The following is a 26,233-nucleotide window of genomic DNA, read 5'->3' as shown; positions in this document are numbered from 1 at the left end:
ACTCGTAACTGAAAGTTATTTTTGCCTTTGTTTGAAATATCAAGACTTTTCTTCAAAGTATCCAAACCAACAGGATTCAATCACGTTAAATATCCTAGTATAAGTAAAGGAATCCAAAGTTTTCATGAACGATCGATTTGGGTTATAACTCGAATAAAGTGCAAATTAATTAGCACTTCACGGATAGGGCCCGAATTCATTGATGAATATTCATTAGGCCCGATGACGACATGCATGTTATTATCGCACATTTAGCACTTCCAGCTTACACTGCGACGTCAATGGGACCAACTGGCTTTGTCAGGTAAAACATATTTCGATGTCAAATTGACGAGGGTATATTCCGACATGTTACTTTTATTTTCTGATAGGAAGACTGATGGTACGAGACGTGATTGATTGGAGTGACTTTGGTGAGATGATTAGGAGATAAAGCATGCAAACTGTAGCAGATCGTCGATCTTTTGTGAGTCGGAATGGGTTGTCCCACTAATTCAAAGTGATGTCGGCATAGGCTTTTGTACATGTGTAGACCTAACCTCTTTCAATCCAAGGTACGTGCGATACCGCGGGAGAAATGGGTTTGCGTTCCACCGTGCCCACTGATTTTAGAGCGCACATGAACAGAAGAATTACGTTACATGTAGTCGAAGTTCATCTATTTTGTCATTAGGGGTTTCTGAGGGCACCAGTTTAAGGCTAGAAGTAGTCTCTTTGGCTTACACACCAATTCCATGTATCATGTGTATTGATGTATGGCAAATTTCAGGCCCTAGAAATGCACTGTAACTAATTTCATCCATCCTGTAGCTGTGTGTGAATATGCTTCATTCATATGCATGCATGGACTTAAAGTCGAGATGTACACTTCTGGCCCTGCCTTGGTTGTTGGAGCTTCATTTGAGTGTACAATTTCTGCTGAGTGATAGTGTATACCCGTGCGTGTGACATTTCCTGTTCATTCAAATGTACAATTTCTGATCATTATGTGACATTGTCATTAACTTGTTTTAAAGACTTTGTGCCATGCTCAGCTAAAGCCTGATCAATGCATTTGTCCGCATGACAAATTGTATGTGTTCGTAGCAGTAGACAACAAAATCCACAGTCTATAAACTTATATACATGTAGCTTCTACTAATATTATTTTAGTATGATTAAAGCCGTCTGTAAAAGCAAGCCTCCATAATTCAACCGTTACGTTGTCGGCTACATGTAGAAACATATGCTTTTGCATTGCATATGGCATCAAAGAAATTTGTTGTAGGAAATTTGGGAATCTACTTAAATGTTACGAATTTTTAAAATATAGCTAGATGGGAAGACTGCATGTAATTCGTCGCATAATGCATTTGTGTACATCAATATAAAGAAAGTGATGCAGAAAATTCAACATATCGTATTTCACTTTTCTAGGAAAATTTAAAGAGCACTTGACAATGACATCTTTCAGAATGCTGGGGGAATAATGTCATCCTCAACAAATAGTAACACGTGGAGGGAATGTAGGGTGCCAATACTTTTCACCCCCCTACAAAAAAGAAATTTTATCGGAATTCTCTGTCTGTATATGTTATAGGTATTTTTATTGTCCTGTAGTGTAATCACAAACTGTAGCTCAGTTTACTCATCCAGTGATGGCTGCATGAAAAAATTGAGAAAAACATAACTTTTCAACAGATTTTCCAATTTTCCTCACACTTGGCTGATGTGTTAGAATGTTGCTGCATTCACACGAAATCCATATCCACAGCAAATTAACTAGAACTTCTTCTAGATTCATATTCCTGTAAAGGGACATGCATGTACCACCAGTAAATTTGACAAATTATGTAAATGGCATAAGATGGATAGACCTACGATGTACAATGCTCCTGTACAAAATTGTAGACTCTTGACTATGCAGAAAATTCATGACCCTTTAGTCTTCATAAATGTTTCAATCTATCTTTGAAGAAAACACTTTTACAGTCCATCTTATTGGAACCTTTGTCTAATATACATATGGAGCCTTCTTACAAAAACAAAAAAACAAAAAAAAAAAGGAAAGAAAAATTATGCATACGGCCCTGTATGTGTACTTGTATTCCAGTCAGTGTGGCATGTAAAGAATTACACAATAATTGTAATTGTAGTTCTTGACGCAGTTCTATTAAAAAAACACCCATTGTGTCCTGGTCACAAGTTCCTGTGAACTGCGGAAGGCCCTACTCAGGGTCCATAATATAGGGAAAAGGAATTACTATGTGGTATTATTACGAAAGCAAGCACATCACATGAATGAAACACTCTGAGTTGTTAGGAATATTTAACAGGTGGATGATCTCTTGTAAGTTCCATCACAGCTGTATTGCAAGTTGGAATAGGCTCCCTCATGTGGCTTTGATCTAAAGTATTGACATGACATACACTTGTACATGTAGTTACATGTATACTGAGAGGCTCAATTGTAGATGCAGCCATTGAAAATTTGTTATCAATTGGTATCTGATATTCATGTGATAAATCAAGTTCGCAGCTGTCAAATTAAGAACATTAAGAACAAGGACAACAATTCGAAAACATTTCATTACATTTGTTCTGGATTCAGACATTAACTATTAATATCATGTCATGTTTACCAAGCTGAATAGATTTAGAGGAATTTCAGGTCATGTTACCTTGTAGTTGTACAATGTATGTTAGTCTGTGTTGAAGCTGGAAGGCATTAATGGCAAATGAATAGCAACCACTTCTATTCTTATAAGAAAATTTGTGCAGTGCACAATACTCGGGTAATTGCATAATGGCTACTTCCTCCTACACATGCTTGGAGTGTTATAACATTAGAGCATTGTTTGACTCTCTTGTCTGGTTCTGACTTTGTATTGTGATAAAGTAATGAAGTAAAACTGACTGAAACATGCAATTAAATGTCCTACCAACACTCTACATTAATGGTACAAATATAATAATGAAAAAAATTAATCTTTATCATGGTTGAGCAACCTCCACTACACTGTACCATCCCCTTTCATTTCAATGGCCACTGCTTAACTAACCACGTAGACCTCTTACAATGTATCTCAAACATGCAAGGGACATGCTACAAAGTAGTGATAGACATGTAACTGCATTCCTGTGCTTTTCATAAAATCTCCATGGATACAGAATCCTGATATCATCACTTGCGAGGCACGGTCGGTAACAGAGATGACGCTGGATTCCTGAATGGACAGGAAGTGAAGCAGATGTTAAGTCAAGAATGGAGCAAGAGGCATCATCCAGTTTGTTGGTGAGTATTAAAGGGAAAGAGCTTTTTCAGGAAATAGTACAGTATAGTGACCCCCGTTTCTCAGAAAATTTTGGGGAGACAAGTTTTCTCATGCAGGGCACCTACTTCAAATGGATGGTCTAGTTTTGGTTAAGATGGGGGATTTACAGTAGGCTTTAACTTTTTGTGAGATGATTAGAAGCCACTTATATAAAATATTAAAGAGCATATGATTCTAAGAGGTATGTAAAGTTTATGAAGATGACAATCGGTTGTGAAATGGCTTAGATATCCAAAAACAAAGAGGTCCTCAGAAAGGTGGGATCCACCTTTTATCAGGACCCCTTTGTTCACTTTGTTTTTGGCTATCTCCATATCTTGAATCTGAAATTGATCACCATCCCAATCATTGCTTGTTGTCTACTGAAGGCCAATGTCCTGACTGACGATGCCGGGCTCTCCCTGGCCGCCCTCGCCAAGAAACTTCAGCTCAACCACAATGCCCGGCTGGTGGCCGTACTCGGGAGCCAGGACGGCCAGCACAAGCTGAAGGTGATCCAGGGACGCCCGTTTCTGTGCGTGCTGTGTGGCGAGAGCTTTACCCAAGTGGAACCCCTCCGGCAGCACGCCCAGACTGAGCACGGCTACCAGGAGCACCTGGCTGGTGAGCATTGTGGGGAAACTATTGGCGAGAGAAAACTAGAGACAGACAAACTATGCATTTGCTGTTTGTTTGTCTGCTTATTAAAGGACAAGTCCACCTTCATATACACAAAGATTCAGTGAATGCAACATTATAGAACACATCGTGGAAAGTTTGAGGAAAATCAGACAATCCATTCAAAATTTATGAATTTTTAAAGTTTCTACACACTCATTGCTGGATGAGAAGACTACTACAGTGTATGATGTCGCATGCGTAGAACGATGTTTAAGGAAAAAATAAAGAGAATTCCACAAACGTTCATAGCATATTTTGAAAAATACCATTCCCTCAACTGGCTACTGACATATGTTAAAGGTAATATTATTCATATTTATTCATTATTTATATCCCAGCCTTCTGAAAGAGGCAAGTCAAGTGCTCTATTATCGTGCGAGAAAGGTGAAAATATGTGGAATTTTCTTTTTACCTTCCTTATATCGTTCTACGCACGTGACATCACAAGTGGTAGTAGTCTTCTCATCCAGCGATGGCGACACCGAAACTTCAAAAATTCCTAACTTTGAACAGATTTTCTGATTTTCCTCAAATTTTACTGATGTGCTGTACTGATATCACTACAATTTTCTAAATCCTTATGTTTATGAAGGTCGGCTTGTCCTATAAAGCCTTAGATTGGCACCACAATTGTTTTTTTTTTTTTCCTCCCTCCTTTCTCAGTAGTCCTGACTGTATAATTTTTTCACCATTCTCAGCATTTTAGGGAATTACTGTAAAAGATTATCATGTGTGTTTTAACTTCTAACTTCTCAGAATTTCTACAGTTTGTCAGAATCTTTCATCCAGGAATATTGGAAGTGAAGAATGTTAGGGTTGTTTTAAAGTATTTTGATATGGCATAATTATGCAAAATCTATGTGAGTAGATATTATTGAGATTTCCAGCATCCATTGCACGCATTATTAGAATAGATACAATTTTGTTTATTTGAATAAATGTTATGTAAATAATTCAGTACTTCAGTACAACTGCATTCACATTGGTATGCAAGCAACTACAAACATCTGTCTACTGATGCAAATGTTGACTTCACCTACATGTAAGTGAACAAAATAAAATGAGAAATGAACAAATTGGAACTGAACTTTTCATAGCATGATTTGTCAACCTATGTAATATTGAAGTACACAAATGTTACTGTAGTTAGTTGTTTGTGCATTCGCTTTCTTTTAATATTCGTCAGCATGAACACTAATGCCAATGTAAAAAAAAAAAAAATGTGGAAGTGACACATGCCATGATATATTTCCTGGACAGTTAATAGAGTCTGTTAAGGAGCTCTATAATGAATGAATTTTTGCATTGCTTGTTTGGTGTTTGCCAACAGGACGAAATCACGGCGTTGAAACTCTCCTGGACCAGCACAATGTCTTTGCCGCACAAGTGGCACTAAACACCCCAGAGCACAAGTTCCTGAATGGCGATGCAGGGGGCAGCCATTCCCTGCTAGAAATCGGCTGCAACAGTATAGGCAGTGGATTCAAAGTTAAAGAGGAAGTATCCCTGGACTATTCGTCCTGTGATGGCAATGCAGACAAACCACTAGAATCTTTATACTGTCCAAGTGATGGGGAGCTTGAAGATGAGAACGGCGATGCAGATTGCCACGTCTGCCAGTGGTGTCGGAAGAGATTTGTCAGTCAAGAGAAACTCCTCCTGCACGAGGTTCGTCACTGCGGCAAAGAGACCCACAAGTGCTCCTCCTGCCGAGTGGCATACGTGCCAAGTTCAAAGCCTACAGAGCCAGCGCCCAGCTACCTGAACCTCGACCAGCAGCGTGTGGTATCAACAGCTAGCTCCACCGTATTGGGGGGAAATGCACAGAGTGGGGAAGGGCCATCCAGCAACGATAGCAGGGAGGAGCAACCTGCAGATGAAGCCTGCGTGCTGGAAGATGGCCACGGAATCGACTGCATCATGTGTGGTGAGACCTTTGGGGTCCTGCAGCACATGCTGACCCACATCCACTCCTACACCTCATTCCCCTGCACCTTCTGCACCAGCGAGTTCCCGACCATGCGGGAGCTCGGGTGGCACTGCAAGCAGAAGCACGACCTGCTGCTGGTGCGCTGCCCGTTCTGCTCCAGGGGATTCCGGGAGTACTCCCACCTCGCCTTCCACATGCGGGAGCACAAGGGTCACATGGTGTGCAGAATCTGCAAGGCCCAGTGTCTCTCCCAATCCAGTTTCGCCGCTCATGCAGAATTCCACATGAGGGTGGAGGGCGAAGACAGCCTGAGCGATGCAGATCCGGAGAGACAGGCGGACCAGATGCAGGATTTTGAAGAGGAAGTTCCGCGCAAAGAGAAGGAGAAGCAAGTCTGCCATGTATGCGGGAAACCTTTGAATTCCTTCTACTCACTCTTCCACCACATGCGGAAGGAGCACCCCATGGATTCCCTTCCAGCATACAATGAGGACCTCATCAGGCGCCGCTTCCTCTGTAAAATCTGCGGCTTCCGCTTCCGGCGGAAGGACACCCTGGAGAGGCACGAGCAGGTGCACAAGAGAGGGGAGTACTCCCGCAGGAAATCTGCCCCACCCCGGCCCATGATGATGCCTCGCCAAGGGGACATCCTCTGCAAGATTTGTGGCAGAGCCTTCCTGCGTCTGTCCAACCTTGAGGCCCACATGGAGCAGGCACACCCTGGAGAGTGCGATGAAGCCACAAAGGCGAGGAAGAAGTTCTGCTGCGACATCTGCGGGAAGCTCCTCATGAGCCAGAAGTCTCTGGACCGGCACATCATAGTCCACCAGGAGCCCAAGTACTCGTGCCCTATCTGCGATAAGAAGCTTAAGCACCAGGAGACACTCAAGACCCACATGCGGACTCACACGGGGGAGAAGCCGTTCTCCTGTGACGTGTGCCACCAGTCGTTTGCTCAGAGGTCCACCTACATTCAACACATGTGCATCCACACCGGGGAGAGGGTGCACCAATGTGACGTTTGTGACAAGAAGTTCATGCGGAAGCCCGAGCTGCGACTGCACCAGGCCAAGCACAGCTGCATGCGACTCTTCTCCTGCAACTTCTGCAACAAGACCTTCAAGACTGAGAAACACCGCAAGGTCCACGAGACACAACTCCACTCGGCAAATGCACAGTCCTACATGTGTGAGAAGTGTGGGAAGTCATTCACATGGGCTTCAGGACTCAAGGCCCATGTCTGCAGTCACGTGGGGGACGCCCCATACAAGTGCCAGGAATGCAACAAGTCGTTTTCACAGCAGATCTTCCTCAAGCGCCACATGCACGTCCACACCAAGCCTTTCAAGTGCGACCAGTGCTACGAGGGCTTCAAGACCAAGATGGAACTGCGAAGCCACCTGTCCCAAGTCCATGGGGCCATCCCAGAACAACTGGCCCATCTAGGCACGGACCAAGCCCAGGACCCGATGTCTGAACAGGGCTGGAAGCCTAACAAAGTGATGATGGACATGGGGCTCGATCCTAACGTTCCCCTGTCCGCCCAGCTCTCTGGTCCACAGCAGAACCAAATCCAAGTCCCAACTCATGGCCCATCCCACGGGCCACCGCATGGATCACTGCATGGACCACCTCACGGACCACCTCATGGGCCTCCGCATGGACCAATGCAAGCCCAGCCTCATGGGCAAGTCCAGGTCCAGACTCACGGTCCCCCTCATGGCCCACCCCACAGCCAAGTGCAGGTCCCACTTCAAGGACCGGTTTCAGGTCCACCGCTTCCCCCGTTCCTTCCTGATCCAATGGTCCATGATAGGGGTATGTACGGAAACCCACAATACTCGGTCCAGGACTCTGGCAACCAGGCAATAGCAGCCATGCTCACACAGATGTCCACGTTGTGAGATGAATTTATTCCCGAGCTTCCTCCTGTAGACTTGATATTGGCCCATAACCAAAATACATTTTTTGAATGTTTTAATAAAGGTATTTGATAATTCTTCCAGGAAGAAAAAATATGGCACAGGATGATATGCTAACCAGTCCTTAGCAATATCATCAATTTTATCATTTTTTTCTCCATTTGTGTCAAGCTTTTGGAAGCACATATCATTCCTATCAGGTAGATAAATATTTGTAAATTCAAAGGATTTCTTTTCGTTGTACTCATGTGTTTCCTCCATGATTTTGTGCTTCTCCAAAGAGGGAAGGGAGTGGAATAAAAAAGGAGGGAGTTTGAATTGAGATATCAATATATTTTTTTGCCCCTCACTTTATATCTGTTATGCACTTGATATTGTTAAACACTCCCCACATCGGTGGTCAATTGTCATGCATATCTCCGGGGACGATGAAAATGATGTTCCTCTGCAGTTGAATGAAGCTCAACATTGCCTTTTGAATTACCACACCAAGGATTATTTCATTGCCTGTTTTGGAAAACGACAACTCATCGCGAGAGGGTGCGCTGTCGCCGTGCATCTCACCGTCGAGACGTTTGTATTTTTTATGTTGTGACATTTTGATACATATATATTTTGAGAATTTTGATGACTGTGAATACCTAATGGTGTAAGATAGTAAATTTGCCTGTTAAACAGAATTGCATGCTTCTAATGTCTATTTAACTATTGACTATCAATGTATATTTGTTGCCGATTAATTGTGACCGATGTAGTGTGAAGAGATGCAGCAGTAGAAACTAACGATAGAATCGTGTAACAGTTGAATTTAGATCAGATTTGTATTTGGAGGAGAGAATATTTTGCTATTTCAACAATTCAGATAATGGTAATCATGCACTAAATCTCGAGCATATTTTAATGTGTAATGTAAATTGTACATATTGAAATTTCATTTCAGTGTTTAATGGACATACTTTTCTTCCTTTTTTTTTTTTTTTTTTTTTTTTTAATGTGAAGTAAGCCAGTAAATAGCAGCTCAGGTAGCTCATGTAGACCATGAATCATGAACGTTTTATTCAATGTTCTTTTGTATGCCGCTACAGTCAAAAACGCACCGGAAGTATTACGTCTGTGTAGTTATCGTCTACTGGTATGGGTTGTCGCTTCTATATGTGTTCGTGTTCGTCTGGAGGAGAGGACACTTTAAGATTGTACAAAGAGCTGTTCTGTACATATGAAAATGACGTGTATATAATGTAGGGTCGTATGGAATGAATGTCATTGTAGCGAAGGCTGGTAGTTTTATGAAGAATAAGTTAGAGAAGTATTAGCAGGAAGAAGTTTTGTGTGTATGTGAACAACATCTCATGAGTTGATGATTAGCATTTTTGATTGTAAGTGTTTACATTCTCTTAACGACAAAAAAAAAAAAGAAAGAAAAGAAAAGGAGAGAGATATTGATAGTTAAAGTAGAAAAAGCAAGTAAAAAATTCACTTTGCAAAGTCCTAACAACTTCCCTACTTACAATGATATCCTGATTCAAATTGGGCTCTATGTTTTAAGATTTGTATAATCGTATTCAGCTATGGAGTACTCATTCTTCTTTGTATTCAACCCCGAAAACAGGAGCGCGTTTGACGGAAAACTAATGAGAGTTCAGCAAGCAGAGGTTACCATAGATATGCTGCAGTACCTGCCGTATGTGCATAGTGATAGTTGGGAGTTATGCATGCAAAGAAACACTGCTTATTGCTTGCTGCTACTTTTAGTATTATATCTGCTAACGGCCAACTGCAGTCATGGAGACTCATTAGTCATTTTTTTCGTACAATAACTCAGGGAGTCTCAAGTAGCCAAAAGCAAAGTCCAAATTCACCACAAATCAAAGCAAAAATGAGATACGATCTTACCATAACCATATATATTAGGTTTTGATTTTTTTTTTTTTTTTTTGGCTTTGTTTTGCTTTGTGTTCTTTCAAAGTAGATACAGTTCATGCTAGCTCTTACCAGCCAGGTGCTGAATGATATTTCTTGAAAATGGAATTTGATGAATTCATCCCTTCCTGTCATAAGCAGTTTGGCTGGGTATAAAGTGGAATATGCAGTATGATATTTCACGTAATACACTTTCCAATCATTATCATTCCTTTTCACCCACGCAGAAATGGTGAAATATTCATGCCGACTTTAATCTCACAGATTTTACAGATATCTTTACCCCAGATTGGAGAAAAATGAGATGGACTACCGAGTAGTTCAGTTCATTGAATCTGCACTAAATCAGGAAAAAAAAAAGAAATCTTTGCCATTTTGAGAAAGAAATGGGAGCTTTACACCTCAAGAATGTGTTGCCAATTTCAGAATCGAGAAATTTCAGAAAAGTATTGAATTTAGCAATTATGAAGCTTATGAAAGTTGTGCAACCAAAAACATTCATATATTAACAACGAAGTGCTCAAGCGAAAAGGAACATTTTACTCTACCTCATAAATGTCTAACGATGAAGAGCAAATAGTGTAATAATATGATATAGCACCAAACCTCAGAAATTTTGGTTTCTTCGAGTTAACTGTTATAAGTCACTGATTGGACACTGTAACATAAGATGGGAGTTTGCTTTTATCTATTTTTTAAAATTTTTTATCATTTTACATTTCCTGATGTTAAACAGGCTGCAGAAAAAAGTCTGCCTTTGGTCACCAAAGATACTACTTCAGCATCTGTTTTTAGCAGCAAAGCCAAGGATGTAATGTTACGTGTAGCAATTTAGCCAATATTGGTCATGGGTTTCTTTTTTCAGTTGCCCTCCCCCCCCCCCTCCCCCCCAAAAAAGAAGCATTTCTTCAAGTAAGTCTTTTTGTAACATTGTGTCTCCACACATGTGAGTAGTTTGGGGGGAATTTTTTGAAGGGTTTGAAATATTTATGTTCCATGCAAATTGTAAGATGGTATTCAGATTGTACTGAGAAATGTTTTCCATTTGAACAACTATTCTGAGTAGTGCCAAACATGTGCGTTAAAGTCAATAAACTTAACTGGTGCTTGGGTCCCACCTGCAAAGGGCAATAATGCCCTCACTGGGAAAACAGGCTGTGGCCATCTAGACGTACACACTAGTTGAAAACTTCTTTGATGTTCAGTCATGGTCAAGAACTAATGTCATGCCATTGGTATTTAAAAAACAAACAAACACAGAAACCCGAAGAAAAAAATACCATAGAGGGTGTTTTTGAAAACACCTTGAACCATTCAAATGCAATCTTATTCAACTTTCCTCACTGCCAAACCTACTAGTAGTTAAAAAAAAAAAAAAAGATAGTTTGGCACAAGCCAGCTCTGATTTTAAATGCCATCAACTGAACTTAACAAGGATTTAAAAAAAAAAGCTCCTGAAATATGGGTCAAAACTGCTTGTAAAAAGGAGTATTATTTTTGGTTTAATTAATGGATTCTCTTGAGGCAAGACTAAAATTGCATGGTGCACAAGTGCCATTAATTTAGCATTGTCAATAGGGTTTGATGACTATTCGCTTTAAGTAATATTATGTACACTTGTATGCTGTTACCTCATACGAAATTTGATAGGCTGAAACTAATACCAAAATGATGGCCATTCCTGTTTTCTTCTTGCTTTTTGTTCTTTTTTTTAAACAAATCTGCAGAGCAGTATTTGTTGGACAAAATATTTTCATTGGGCTTAATACCAGGTCTATTTCATTTTAGATACAGGCATAACTTTGATGCCAGGAAATGGTGTCAGATTGTGTACAAATGTGAGCTGAGACCCAAGAATTGCTCCAAATCCACCATTTTCAGTGGAAAGAACAGCAAAATGTATTCAGATATATGAACATCATGTATACCTACTTAATAAGGCAAACCTACTTTTAACAAGATAGCTTTACACCTACTAGGCAGGTGGTTTTGGCAGCAGCCTTAATTTTTACACCATTTGGGGACATCAACTATAGAGTCATGCCCCTTGCAACCATCTCGGGGCGGGGATGGGGGGGGGGGGTCATCACTGCATCGTTCACTTTGAGAGAGGAGGGCCATTTGCCCTTCAGAGAAAGGGAGGGGCAGAGATGACCAAAAAAACCCCCACAAAAAACAAAGAGGGATAAATGTAAGCATGCTCTTTACTTGCTAGCTAGCTTAATGCTAGCCAGCTGAATGCTAGCCAAATCAAGTATAATACACCTTCATTGAGGCTGCTCTTACATTGAGAAGAAGAAGGCAAAAAACAAGAATAGGGAATAGAAGAAGACGGCTGATATGCAATCATGGGTGATGTGTGGTAAAAATTTATCCAAGTTTCAAAAAGAAGGGGTGTCTTTGTTCGTTTCATGTATTCATTTGCATAACCTATTTATTCCATTCATTGCAAAAATGTGTCTTGGTTGTTGTTGAAAGCAAATTCTACTTAAGCAAGTTCTTCGGCAGGTCCAAGGACAGTAATAATGCCTAAACTATGTACATCTTCATCTTTGCCAAACTTAGGACTACATACACCTAACATATTCTATTTATTTTCCATTAGTGTGTAGTTATTGTGTTATTCTTGTTTGTTCAATCGTTTTGTTTTTGTTGTTTTTTCCCCCTGACATGTGTGACCACATACCAAAGTTGCATGGACATGCTATGGGTTATCAATTTAACATGAGATACACAGCCCTAGTGTTGCATTCGGGTAGTCAGTTTTAAAGGCCACAATTTGGAACAATTTGTTTCATGTGTTTACATTTATTTTGTTGTTTTCTGTTTTGTTCTTTATATTTTGTATTTCTAAGCTATACAAGTTGTAGATTGATGTCTGCAAATACTCAAGAAATGATCATGGACTAGTGACTTAAATGTATGACGAGACATGAGAATGGAACTTGTTTAACCCTATTCTAACTGGGCTATTTGAGTTTTTACTGAGGGGGGGTCAATTTGACCCCCTCCTTCAGATCTCGGCCGCCGATCGCGCGATCGCCACAAAATTTTGCCTGAAGATAGAGCTGGATGTCAACTACAAGATTACATGGTCATACAATAGAAAAATATTGCCTTTCTATTTTTAATAAATAATGCAAATTTATGCATGAAATCATATTTTCACCTATAACTCCATTAAAAAGACTGGAGGATTGCTAAATTTTTGTGTCAGAATTCCTCAAGACACATCAAACAATTTTCGTGTAAAAAAATAGCACAATCGAAATCAATTTCTTTTGTTTTTTATTGTTTTGTTAATTTCTTATATATTTTATTGTTTTTTCGACCTTTTGTTTTCTTTTCTTTTTTTGCCAAAATTTGTTGCAGGCACTTTTTCAGGCTTATCTGCACTAGAATTGATTAATTTCAATGGTTAAAAGTTGAAATAATCTAATTTATATCAATTTAACCAAAAAACACAATTTGTATTGGATTTGCACACGTTATCATAAATTTGAGCTGTTTTTTTGGTTGACATGCATATGCAAAACATTATGTAACTTCAAAACGGTGTACCCGGACGTCGCAAATTTGGTCTCTAAATATGCGGGAGACTTCAATGAAAAAAGTTGTGAAACGACGCGGCAAAATCTTTGCGCGTTGCGAAATCGTGGCGCGAAACGTCGAGGGGGGTCAATTTGAGCCCCCAGTTAGAATAGGGTTAAATAATGTGGCAACCTCGTGCAAGGCTGCCATCACAGCTACATTGGTACAGAAGTTATATGGGGAAACCAAATTATAACAAGCTCACTTCATATGAGGAGTTACCTTTTTTAGCCGATTGAGGACGAGTCCCCGAGAATACTCGGGCAGGTGTCTATGGGAAATGCATGTTAATGCAAAATCAGTCTGTCCTCAATTGGTTAATGAGGTGAATTTGGCAGTCCTGATTTTCCACTGACTGTATTCAGCTACTTTTTACTAGAAATTACAATGAGGTGCCGTTTACAACAAGATAAATTCAGGGTTCCGGCGATGTCATTGTAATGGGGATTCCATGTACAGTCATGATCATAATTTTTTTTTTCTTTTTTTTTTTTTGGGGGGGGGGGGTCATGTCCTGCCTGCAAAACTCATAAGAACTACAGTCGACCCTTTGCTTTTGCACGAGTCAATTCCTGTTTGACCCATGGAATGTCACACTACAACTTCTACTTAATTCATCTCGTTATTTGTGCTAAAATCCCTTTCTGACTCTTTATCGTACGACCATGTTTTCAAGCACTTTGAAACATTAGTAGGTATGACCTTGGCAGTGTTCATATCTGAGATTGTGATGCATCGAGTGTACCATGTGAACAGTAAGGTGAGACGAAATGGAAAAGTGTTTCTAGGAAAAGAGGAAATTTTCCTGTAAATAGGACAATTGCAATTGATAAGAATAAGAGGAGCTCTTTTCCAACAAAGGGCTATTAGGAAATGATTACGTGAAAAAATATTCAAAGCTTTCAAAGGACTGTGTTTGATCCAGTGTTGGCTGTGATTGCTCCTCAAATTGGCCACCCCTGTCATGTTATTGTGATGTCACATGATTCTCTCTCATGCAAGTTGCATGAAGAAATACTGTTGTTTTTGTTATTTAAAAAAAAAAATCTGCGTTCTCACAGGGAGCAAATATCCATTGTTCAGTGTAAGTACAGTGTATTTGGAGAAAAGTTGTTTACGAAGTCAAAAACACAACCAAAAGTCAATGTTTACCATGTTTTTTTTTTTTTTGCCACTGTGTGTAATTCTTAAAATCTAAAGCATTCATTTTGTGAGTATTCTTACAAGCACCAAATTTTTTGTTGTTTGTTTTAGAAGCTTGCTGTTCGAATTTCTTCAGCGTTTCCCATTTACATTCGTGTGTACGGTGGTATTCATCTCACATTTAGCTGTTGCTAGACACACCCCATGATCACTGAAATATGTTTGGCATGAATTGTCATATTTTTGGCTTTGATAACGCGCAAGTGGTCAAACCTGAATTCTTTGATGCTGCATTGCCATAGAAAGCGCACAATTCTGCTGGATATTAATTTATGGAAACAAAAGTGACCTGTCACCACATAACCCATATAATAAAGTTGAAGAAATCAAAGAAAATTGTATACTCAAATACCAAAATGTAGATTTGGTTGAAAAGTATGAAATTCTATATTTTTTTTTTTGGAAATTACAGATTACAAAACTATCAAATCATGAAAGCATGGAAAGCTCCAATTATGGCGAACTCAGTTGTCACCAAAATGAGAAATTGCATGTTCGGTAACTTTTATCAGGTGTTTATGGTGGTGTGTCTGCATTCACTTTATAGTGCTATACATCGAAGATGGATTTGATGTTGAGTAGTGCCACTTCATTTCATGAACTAATAGTCTTTGGTCAAGAATTTAACACCTATTTAAACTGAGACCTACAGTGTATATCCGATCTCTACCGAGCTGCCATGCTAAATATAAAGTGTATTCTCCACAAAGTCATTTTAGAGGGAGACCCCATCATTATGAGCTCACTTACGATGAGATGCCACTTTTGGTGAACGAGGTGAATTTGGCAGATACGACTTTCTGTTATTGTATTTCACTGGTCTCTGCTAGTAGGTTTGCACTGAGGTATACCGGTTATGATGAGGTAAACTGGCGATCTGATCCAGATCATCAGGGGAATTCCCTGTGTATTATTTGCACATCGCTTGTTTCAAAGATGGTAACAAAAGAGGGGTAGGTTGTGGGTGGTAAGGGAGGAACCCCCCCCCCCCCCAAAAAAAAAAAGAGCAATTAGTAATGAGCGTGTATTCATGAACCACTTTTGCATGAATTTATGTCAAGCTTTTGTCTGTGCCTGTTGTGTCGTACAGGTGTAAGTTCCAGTAATTCCACACTTTTCAACTGAAATACAAAGGCGTCACATTTCTTTTGATGAATGTTGAATTGTAGTCAATAGATACTCTTCCAGTTTAGCATACGGTATGTCTTATGTTTTTAAACTTACAATTCAATAGCAATAATTTTCATTTCTAGTGGAGGCATTTACTTCATTATCGGCTGGTACATAATACATTGTACCTGTGTACGTGTATGTGAGAAAACATATCTGAGAAGATCTACCAATGATATTCCACTATCCATTGAGTGCGACCTTAACTCTGCATATTTTAAATGCCAAAGTCACATTTTTATTCTGTGTGTACCATTTTGCACACACAGATCAGAGAGACTGATAACGTCTCTTGGTGGAGTTTTAATTTGTCTGATAGTTGTTTGTGTAAAGCCGTCTTGACACTTGCATTGATTCGGCTTCGGCACTGCCCTGCATTATGGTGTGCCAGAGTATGCTATTTAGTGGCATTTGGTCCATTTTTGGTATTATCAAATTTACGAATAGTGCATAAATATGCATAATCTTTAGGACATGCTTTGTCATTGTCGTTGACGCATTGATATTCATTGCTTTGACCTACTTGTAGTGATCATTTAAAAAAAAAATAAAGCAAGTCACAAGACATGTTTTAATTGGTCTCAGTCCTTTGCAGTGCCCGCATTTTGGCACACATTGTAACGGGCAGTTTGCGCATATGTTACGCATAGTTAATGAAGGGTTATGCGGAATCTGCAAAGGGGTTTACGAAAGTTGCCTGCAAAGTATGTCATGCCAAAATATTTAAGGTGCTGAAAATTTCTTCACACACATCATCATGCATTGATGACATTGGCCAGCATCTGCACCCCGCATATTGCCAGGAATGCTTCTGGCATTGGTGCAAAATGGCGCATGCCAGTGCACAAACCCAATACGTGCAAGTGTCGGGGTGGCGTAAGATACAAGCTGGAGATGTTAACTCTACCCTTCTGAGATCAGAAGATAATGTTACTCATCATTGTCGAATATTAGAGTTCATTCTAATCATGTTTCATTATCTATAGTAATGGTTTGTAGTTGGCATTGAGATTGCCGCTCTATACCAAGATTCTGCATTGCTTTGGACCAATTTTTTGTAGCATCCTTTATATGTAAATGTAATCCAACTCAACATTTCTGATTGGTTTCATGCACAAAAACAATGTCACCTATGAATCTAAATGTAGTGTTTTTCCCCCATGCAAAAAGCAACTACATTTAATCGCCCCCTTCTGCCAAAATCATTGTTGTTTTTTTGAAATTCTCATTTCCATCTCTGTGATTTCTGCATCATTTTGTTGCAAATCTCTTCGTAGTTTGTGCACTGTCTATGTTTGTTACCGTTTATTTGAAATCATTGCAATAATCCTGAACGCTTTGATGAGCAGTATTGGATCTACGTTCTTTAACAGATTGTCGTTATAATTGTACAAGCCTGATGTATCCATGGCATTTACTGCGAAAGTTAGAAGAATGTAGTATACAGTGGAAACTCGATATAAAAAGATCTGGGCCCTGTGTTAAAAAGAGTTATAATTATCATTGATAATATAGTTGATCTATCACAAGTCTGTGGCAGCCTGTTTGGTAAGGAAATGTATAATCGATAACTGTCAAAGTGGAAATTTTCGCGGTGTTGAAATTTTCACGCATTTTGCGCAACCAGAAACTAGCGCAAAAATAAAGGCATGCGAATATTTTTGCTTGCCATAAGTTCCTGTGCGTGATGTCTTGATTCCACGGAATTAAAAACATGCGAAACTCTTCTTACCCGGCCAAACGCGAAAAATTAGTCGCGCAAAAATATCCACTTTTACAGTATAAAACTGGGCCCTGATATAACAAAATACCTGATAAAATAAACTAATTTCTCCGGTTCCAAGAAATTTATTTCCTTTGTTTTGTATTGTTTATTGACTACTGATATAACAAAATACCTGATATAAAGAACAAATTGTCTTGGTCCTGATGATCTCATTATACTGAGTTTCCACTGTATTATGTTTAATATTTCTTTACCAGGAAGTGCTGAGTATATTATTTGTTTATTTAAACAGCAAACTTGATAGCTCTTATTTTTTAATCCGTATAGTTGATAATGTCTGTTTTTCTTCCCTTAGCACTGGAATTGTTCCCTTTCTATTCTGTTAAGCTGGACAATCACAACTGAATCACAAGTAACAGAATGAAATATGGGATAAAAATTGAAGTCTGAATATCTGCATTTTTTTTTTTCACCTATGGGAAAGTGAAACCAGTAGAAATGTCCCACTTTTAATAGGAGAGTTGCCAAACAAATCAAGCAAGTGTATTTGAAGGGAAAGGGTTCAGCAAAACTACTGTTTTTGCAATGTGGATAACTGAAATAACTTGTGTTAGAGCATCTGTGTGAAACCCATTATGTCATTCTCCCAACGGTCCATATCATAGTTAGTAGTTCTTAGGGTATATTTTGTTGTTCTTGTTAACAGGAAGTTTGATGAGTGTAGTCCCAAAGGCATATCTCCATGCAGGTTTCTCATATGGCCGCACAATCAACCCCTTTGAGAAACTTTTTGCCCCGTTTTTGTCAACTAACTGCAAGCAAACGACGGCAAATAATGTGCTGTAATGTTAACTGTATTCATCTCAGGAGATATATTGCCTCGTCAAACATATCAAGTAGCAGATCATGCACCTACTTGTAATGTGGAAAACTCTTCTACCAGTTATGTAGTAGTCTCGTATGATGTGAATATAAATCTTAAAATCAGTGATGGGGAACCCCCCCCCCCCCAACCTGCTGGTAGAATTTGAGCTTTGTTGTAAAGATTCAATAATGTAGCCGTTAGAGCATTCTCTAGATTTCTTCTTCTTATGTACAATGTAGCAATATGTCGATTCTATGGACAACATGGTCATATTTGCATTAGTATTTGTATCCGTTGCTCTTCTTTCTAGATGGCGGAAACTTTTAGTTGTATTCCTAGATGTGGATATACCAGTACTATATGCATTAAAACTGTCAGTGTATTCCTTAGTAGCAGGCTGAACAATCATGCGGTAGTATTCGTTTTAAAAAAGAAAAAAAAATGTAAGTAGGCTAATTCAGTGGTTAATTTCCTTTTGTACATCAGGAACATTTTTGCTTGTTTTTATCATTCATGTGTACAAATTTTAGTGTAAAAATACACAAACTCCTCAAAGGAATTGCATTGTTGTGTTGTCCTTTTATTTGTGTGATACAAATTTTGCAAAGCCTGTGTCTTATCTACATACTTGTCTGATTAATATATTCAAATTGATTTTGATAGGTTAAAGGGATGATTCAGTTTTGGTTGAGATGGGGCTTCTGCAGGTTTCCAACTTCTTTTGGTGATAATTGTTTGAGATAATGAGAAACCTCTTAGGAAATATGAAAGAGCATATACAATTCTGATAGGATTTCTAAGTTTATTTGTTGAAAATTGGTTTTGGTGTGAGATATCCAAAACAAAGTGATCCTAATAAAAGGCGAGACTCACCTTTTATTAGGAACACTTTGATTTTACTTTGTTTTTGGATATCTCAGCCATTTCAAAACTGATTTTCATCAAGTAATTTTTATATTCCTCTTATAAATATAATATATGCTCTTCAACACTTCATAAAGGGGTTTCTATAAAGCATCACACAAAAAGTTGGGAAAAGCTAAATCCTCACCTCAAGCAATATGATACCATCCCTTCTTTAAAAAAATCAAATTAACAAGTGAAAGGGTCAAGATGTCATTAAAATGGACAGTCATAAAATACAGTGATCTATATGTTCAGCACTAATTCATTTGTTTTGTTCACAAAATTTCAACCATTTTCATTTTTCCAGAAAGGAAAATTTACTTCAGATTTCTTAGTATAAAAAGTTCTTTTTTGTCTGTGTGTGTGTGTGTGTGTCCTCAGTGGACATATTCTGTCTAATCCCAAATATTTTAGAAAAATTGAAGTAGGTGAAATTTTATCTATAAAACAAGTGAAGATGTGCTCAACACCTAGATCACGCAGAGTTAATAATTTTGTCTCTTATACTTTTTTAAACACAGTTTACAATATAGATAACTTTTTTATGTGTCCATTTTACTTATCCAAATTTGCAAAATTTGCACTTATCTCACAAGCACAGGCACTAAAAAACTTTTTGTTTTTTTTCCACTGCCACAAAGACACCATAAAATTTACAAATACAAGTATTGTAATGAATGAAAGAGGCCCTCTCTATTTTTCGACAACCCAACCTTAATTATTGCAAAGTGATTGGGCTGTGGATGAATAGATGTGTGGAAAGAGTGATAAGGAAGAGAGAAAGAAAGCACCGGGTAGGGGGATGATTGCTTAACTCTTTATGTACCATGTTCGCACGCCCGACTCGGTCGACGGCATGCCAAGTTCACATATTCTGCTCAAACGCACAAAGCCGCCCATACCGAAGGACGAATAGCCAAATGCCGCATTACAATGAAAGCGTTTCTCGCGATTTCATTCCTGGCACATGTAGCTTGCATTTTATGTGGTGATTGGCGATCTAGTGGTGTTCCCAACTGGATTTGCGAGTAAATTCTAAGTTTCAGGCACTGTTTTGTGTGTAAAAGTCATGCCTCTACAGTACTGTAGCTACTTGTCATTTAAAAGAAAAACAATCATAGATCTGTCATTCAATTTACATCAAAGGAAAGCTTGGCATTTTCTCTACAACTTTGTTTATTACATGATCAGGGTAACAAACATTTATTGAACTTATATAGATATTAAAAGCAGAATGTTTCCCCAGAGCAAGACTACCTTGCTTCCTCAGAATAATGTGGCACACAGGGGGTTACATTGATTTGATAGAAGGATGTGTGGATAAATAGACAATAGATAAAGAGTAAGATGAATGATGGCCACACTGAATGGTGTACATTCAGAAAGTTCTATGCTATTAGATATGTTTGATTATTTAGATAATAAGTCAGAAAAGCAGAAATAACATACAGTGCATTACTTGACAGATGATTCATAAGCATAATTTAAAGGACAAGTCCACCTTCATTAACATAAGGATTGAGAGAATGTAGCAATATTAGTAGAACACATCAGTGAAAGTTTGAGGAAAATTTGACAATCGATGCAAAAGTTATGAGTTTTTAGAATTTTTGTGTTGGAACCGCTGGATAAGGAGACTACTAAGGCTCATGATGTCATATGAGTACAACAGTATAAAGAAAATGTAAAGAAAATTCAACATATTTTCACTTTTTTCGCATAATAAAAGAGCACTTGACTTGCCTCTTTCTAAAGGCAATGGGAATAATATTACCCATATTATGTCAGAAACGAGCAAAGGGAATGAATGTACTTTTTTCAAAGGATGAAATTTTGTGAAATTCTCTTTATGTTTTCCTTGTATGCATGTGACATCATACACTGCAGTAGTCTTCTCATCCAGCGGTGACTGCACAAAAACTTCAAAAATTCATAACTTTTGAATGGATTGTCCGATTTTCCTAAAACTTTCAATGATGTGTTCTACTGATATTGCTACATTCTCTCAATCCCTATGTTAATGAAGGTGGACTTGTCCTTTAAGAGATGATACATTAGCTAGGCCTGGGCCTGTATCCTTATAGCTCTGACCGATTTGGATGAATCAGGATAAATAGTCCTACAGTCCAGATAGGTAGGTGGATAATTATATGAAGATAAACAAGTGTATACATAAATAAATTTGATAGATAGATAGATAGATAGATAGATAGATAGATAGATAGATAGATAGATAGATAGGTAAAGAGAGAGAAAGAGAGAGTGGGAAAAAATAGATGATATTGTACACAGAGAAAGAAATTTATGTGGCAACATGTAAAGACAAACACACACACACATTCTACATTTTGTACAATTTTACCATGGGTCTCTGCTCTCATTATTTTACATTTCTGCATCTAAAAACGCCTGCAATTTTTTTTTTTTTAATGATTGGCACATGCACCCTACCCCTATGACACACACTGTTACCATGGAGCTATCATGCTGTTATCAAGTTCTGCAAGAATCTTCAAGGTTGAAGTAGCTCCATGGTTGAAGGAAGCAGACTACTGATGAGAAAGAAGATAGTGAAGAACACAGCTCAGGCCCTGTCTGCTACTGCTGCCCCCAACGACTTATCTGCCGGGAAAGACTACTGAAAGATTCTAAACTCATGGCGGCGGATCCGATGCATAAAGATACCCACCATAGATCGAGTTCAATCAAAGATCGTCAGCATACACTCCATGTAGTGTACGATCTTTGGTTCAATCTGAGGACGCGCACAGCTTACAGCTAGCTGACTACGAAAAACGGCTCCATTGTATCCCATGGCCCATTGCATCCCATTGGCATATATGCGCGTGTTCTTATGTTCAACGTGTTCGACATACAGCAGATCCAGTAGAAGAAAAATATCAACTGGCGAATTGCGGTCTTGATATTTAGGCTACTGTCTCAGGGTAAGTTTGTCGTTTTGCTGTGTCTTCAGCCAATGCTGTCACATATAGTCATGTAATGTATGACATAAACGTTGCTCACATTCCCAAAACGAAGACAGAGGCAAAGAAAGAGACTTATGGGGGGTTTGGAATTCTTGTGCTTTCCCTTCGACCTGCTGACGAGACGATAGCCCGTGACTGTCGGCGCAAGTGTCGGGGTTCGTGCGCTGATCAGCGGCATGCGGCACGAGTGTTGTGAGCGGGTCGGAAGGATGGAGGCGAGATGTTGACTGATTGGACATTGCCTTGGAAATAAATTAGTAGAACAACTAGGTGATTCTAGTAATAGTACGGTTAAAGAAAGGTCATTTTCGCGTTATTGAGATTCAGCATTCTGAAGTTACATGGCCAGGACAAGATAGTTTCAGTAGGGTCTGACTTTTTTTCGGTAATCATGTAGAAATGCACACCATGCACACCTACCATTTCCTTCCTTAATTTGTCAATGAAAACTTCTTGTGGCTATCAGAAATGTCAAGATGGACCATATCTGACGGTTTCATGAAATTTCATACAGAAGAAAAGTAGGCCCTAGCTAATTTTGACTCGAAAGTACGCCGATCGACGACTGTCTCAGCGTAGCATGATGGATGATCGATTATGTGGAAGAGTGATATAACGAGAATAATCGATCGTTGTAGTCTGTAATACAGCCGCTTGTTTGGTGTTTAACCACAATAATTACGTCGGCTCGACAGTATACTCGGTAATGTGGAAAAAAGAAAGTGATCTTGATGCGTCTGTTTGTTTGTTTTTTAATCGTTTTAGTTAATTTTCTCCTGCATGTGACTGTATATCTGTCAACATTTTTCGCTGACTAAATGATGGACGGATAATATGTGACAATGTGTACAAAACTAAAAGATATATGAAAAAATGGGAATTATCCATCATGAATATTGCACAATAAAATGGATTTTTACTACAAAACAAAAAAAGCAAATACTGGGTTGCTGTTTGTGTATACATAATAAAAAAATGAAATGGAAAAATAAATACTATCATAAAAACAATTACTTTCTACTGTAAGTTGAACATCAATCGAAAACATATTACCATTTCAATTTCAATATTCTGTTTCTTTTTAGGTAAAATGAGCACTTTATGAGAAGTCCAGAATATTAATGCATGATTGTATAACATGCACTTTTTGTAATACTATTCTCATTAATTTATTAAATTAGGCCTATGAATGATGAAAATTACTAGAAACAAATCCCCTTTGAATTCAACTTCCTTCTCATCTTCTTTTCTCTCTCTTTCTCTTTCCCTAATAGCCCAACCTTTTTTCTTCCACTTTTCCTTCAACCACATTCTATTCCCTTCAATACTATTCAAATTAAATAATTTAATCTAGATAATTATCAACTTTTTTCATGATAAAATCAATACTTGCCACAATTTTTAAAGAAAGGATCGATGTCTTAATCCTGGTATGAATAATTGTATCAATAATTTGAATAGTGGTAATCATGATAGTGGCAATGAAAACAAAGAACTATAACAATAGCTCACTTGAGCCTTCGACCAGGGAGGTGGTCCCACGCCTCCCTGCTTCGACTCGGGTGAGCTAACAATAAGAAAAAAAATACGAAAAAGAAAAGTAGGGCCTTGGCACGTATTGCACGAGTCGAGTTCGATATTGTTAGTAAGCGGCTAATTAGAGACTACCAGAATCGATTATAATCGTTGACATCGTTCTCTGCGAAATCGGTGCACTAGTTACGTCGGAGACTATGTTCGCGACCGACGTACTTTTCAACTCCGATTTCTCATTTTTCTTACCTTTTCGGCTTTCTAATTCCATGAAAACTCTCTGATATGGTTCAATTTAGCATCTCCAATAGCTGCACAAAATTTGATTGACAAACAGCGAAGCGAACGGTAGGTGTGCGTTTCTACACGATTACCTTTTTTTCTTGTGTTTGCTTAATGCTTCTCGGGCGATCAAATCGTCAGCGATTTTACAAACCGTCGAATCCTCGAATTTTCGGTCGAAAAATGAAAATTCACTTTTTTGCTTTTTTCGATTCTTCTTTCATGTATCTATCATGTGTGACAATTTGGGACCAGAATTTTGTTTCGTTTTAAAGATATTCGTGATCATAAAAATGACGAAAACGTCGAATCGCAAGGAGCGTTTTATCAAAGGGTCGAATCATCGATTCAACGCTTTGAGAAATCGATGATCCTTCGTGATCGTTTTTTCATACCGTCGAATGTGAAACTACGTGGACGTAAAAGGTACGAAAACTTCGTTTTTACTTCCCTGAATCGAGTGCATTGTTGTTGTATTGCTTAGATTAGGTACTATTTACATTCCCAATTTCTTTAACAACAATTTCACGTTTGAAATTAAGATGAAATTGGCCTTAAAGGTATCGTAGCAAAGACTCTCCAAATCTAGTCCCACATGCGTAATTTGATGTCATGTTCTCCTAGTGTGTGTAGACCACAGTGGTGTAGACACGTAGACTCACGTTGCCTGCGTAGGTCTTACTGGTGGGTATAGCCGTAGAGACGCAGCACAGAGGCCTACATACAGTGTCTATCCATCCCTCAAACTACACAATTCAATTTTTGTACTCCCAACACAACAAGGATCTCTACCCCCTTGAGACTATGGGGAATGTTCAGCGATGTTGCCTCCTTTAGTCCTTATTCCTTTGATCTTTCAGGGAAGTTTCATGACCCACCAATATAAATGCATGCACCATTAACATTAAACTTAAACATTCAGTAACACCTTGATTTGAATTCACAGAAAGTATAATCTGATAATAAGCTAAAGATAAAAAGGGATTGAGCTAGCTTGACATTGAGAACACCAGTAGTACTTAGTAGTAGTGCGCAGTACTACTAAAACTAGTACTGTACCAGTACTACTAAATTTACAGTACGCTAGATCTAGTACAGGTATCATAGATATGTCAACTGATTGGTATCTAGAATTCTAGTAGATATATGTGAGTAGGTGGACGGTTTATTTCTTTTTCTCTTGTATTTATATTGTAGCTTGTGTCAACGTATTAAATGTACCGGTACCACTGATATTTTTGTCACTGAGCTCCTAAATGAGTATCAATAAGTAAAATCTAGGCTATGGCCTAGGCTTGTATAAGTGATAGCACATAGCGATCACATCCTTACCAATTCAAGAGATCTGACTGTGGAATGGGATCTCAAGTAAAAGAGCTAGAATCACCTAGAGGGCTCTATAGTGGCTACACATATTCTGCTAGACCCCAAATTCTACAACTGTAAGGGAGTTCTTCCCCCAAATGGAATTGAATATCACTTCACTAGATAGGTAACCAATAGTCCTAAGTAGACTGTGTTGCGTTTTTTTTTTTTTTTTTTTTTTTTTTTTTTTGGGGGGGGGGGGGGGTTGTTTTTTTGAGTAATGAAATGTCTTATTTAGATCAAGAACATACAGTATCTAGTGACTACACTACTTGGTCTGTACTCTATCCTGCACATGGAGTCTTTATGAAACTATTTTGCCCCATATTTCTGATTTTTCCTTTCCCTTGTGTCATTAGGATACAGTTCACAATTAAGATACTTTCTGTACATAGATTGCACCTTCATGTTAGATCTTATGATGGGTCTGCATAATTCCTATACAGTTTGCTTTTCTCTCTTTAATATCCCCTTCTCCCTAGAATAGGAAAAACTTGGCAAGGTCATGGATGCTCTGGTCAAATGGGACAATGATGGTACAACAAGCGTCGTTGCAGTCATGCGGTGATCTCAATGTGTAGAAGAACAGTTTTGAGGATATGCATCAATATAAAGATGAAATGGCTGAGAGGATGGTGAAGGGGAAAACTGATGCAACTCCTGAGCTCAAAAGAAACAGATGTGGACCAAGAGGAAGAAATGGACATAGTTGTGATCATCAGATAGACCCCTGCTGGAGACAGTGATCACTGTTTATCTTCTGGTGAGTCTTCAAATAACTCCCTGCTTCTTTCTCATCTTGGTTAGAAGAGTATGGTTTAACAATTTAATAGGTCTGAAACTCTTCTTTTCCCTCTCC

General features: G+C 38.6%; 2 protein-coding genes across 2 annotated transcripts in view; one reads left to right on the top strand and one right to left on the bottom strand.

Annotated features, from left to right (window-relative positions):
* LOC140229476 (ubiquitin-ribosomal protein eL40 fusion protein) overlaps positions 1-26,233 on the bottom strand; it is a 336,799-nt gene that overhangs the window by 234,465 nt on the left and 76,101 nt on the right. The window lies entirely within an intron of this gene.
* On the top strand, positions 277-7,808 carry LOC140229475 (uncharacterized). Its single transcript, XM_072309727.1, has 4 exons — positions 277-304; positions 3,151-3,274; positions 3,683-3,917; positions 5,305-7,808. The coding sequence occupies exons 2-4, from the start codon at positions 3,245-3,247 to the stop codon at positions 7,806-7,808; spliced, it is 2,769 nt and encodes a 922-aa protein (XP_072165828.1). The 5' UTR covers positions 277-304; positions 3,151-3,244.

The sequence above is a fragment of the Diadema setosum genome, chromosome 6, assembly GCF_964275005.1.
Source record: "Diadema setosum chromosome 6, eeDiaSeto1, whole genome shotgun sequence".
Taxonomy (NCBI): domain Eukaryota; kingdom Metazoa; phylum Echinodermata; class Echinoidea; order Diadematoida; family Diadematidae; genus Diadema; species Diadema setosum.
The sequence above is the reverse complement of the archived record's forward strand: the minus strand, read 5'-3'. Positions and strand labels throughout refer to the sequence as shown.

Excerpts from the sequence above, each read along its gene's own strand:
- LOC140229475 (XM_072309727.1), top strand. The coding sequence starts at position 3,245 with ATGGAGCAAGAGGCATCATCCAGTTTGTTG. Across the intron at positions 3,275-3,682 it reads AGGCATCATCCAGTTTGTTG|GCCAATGTCCTGACTGACGA; the intron begins GTGAGTATTAAA and ends TGTCTACTGAAG. Across the intron at positions 3,918-5,304 it reads CTACCAGGAGCACCTGGCTG|GACGAAATCACGGCGTTGAA; the intron begins GTGAGCATTGTG and ends GTTTGCCAACAG.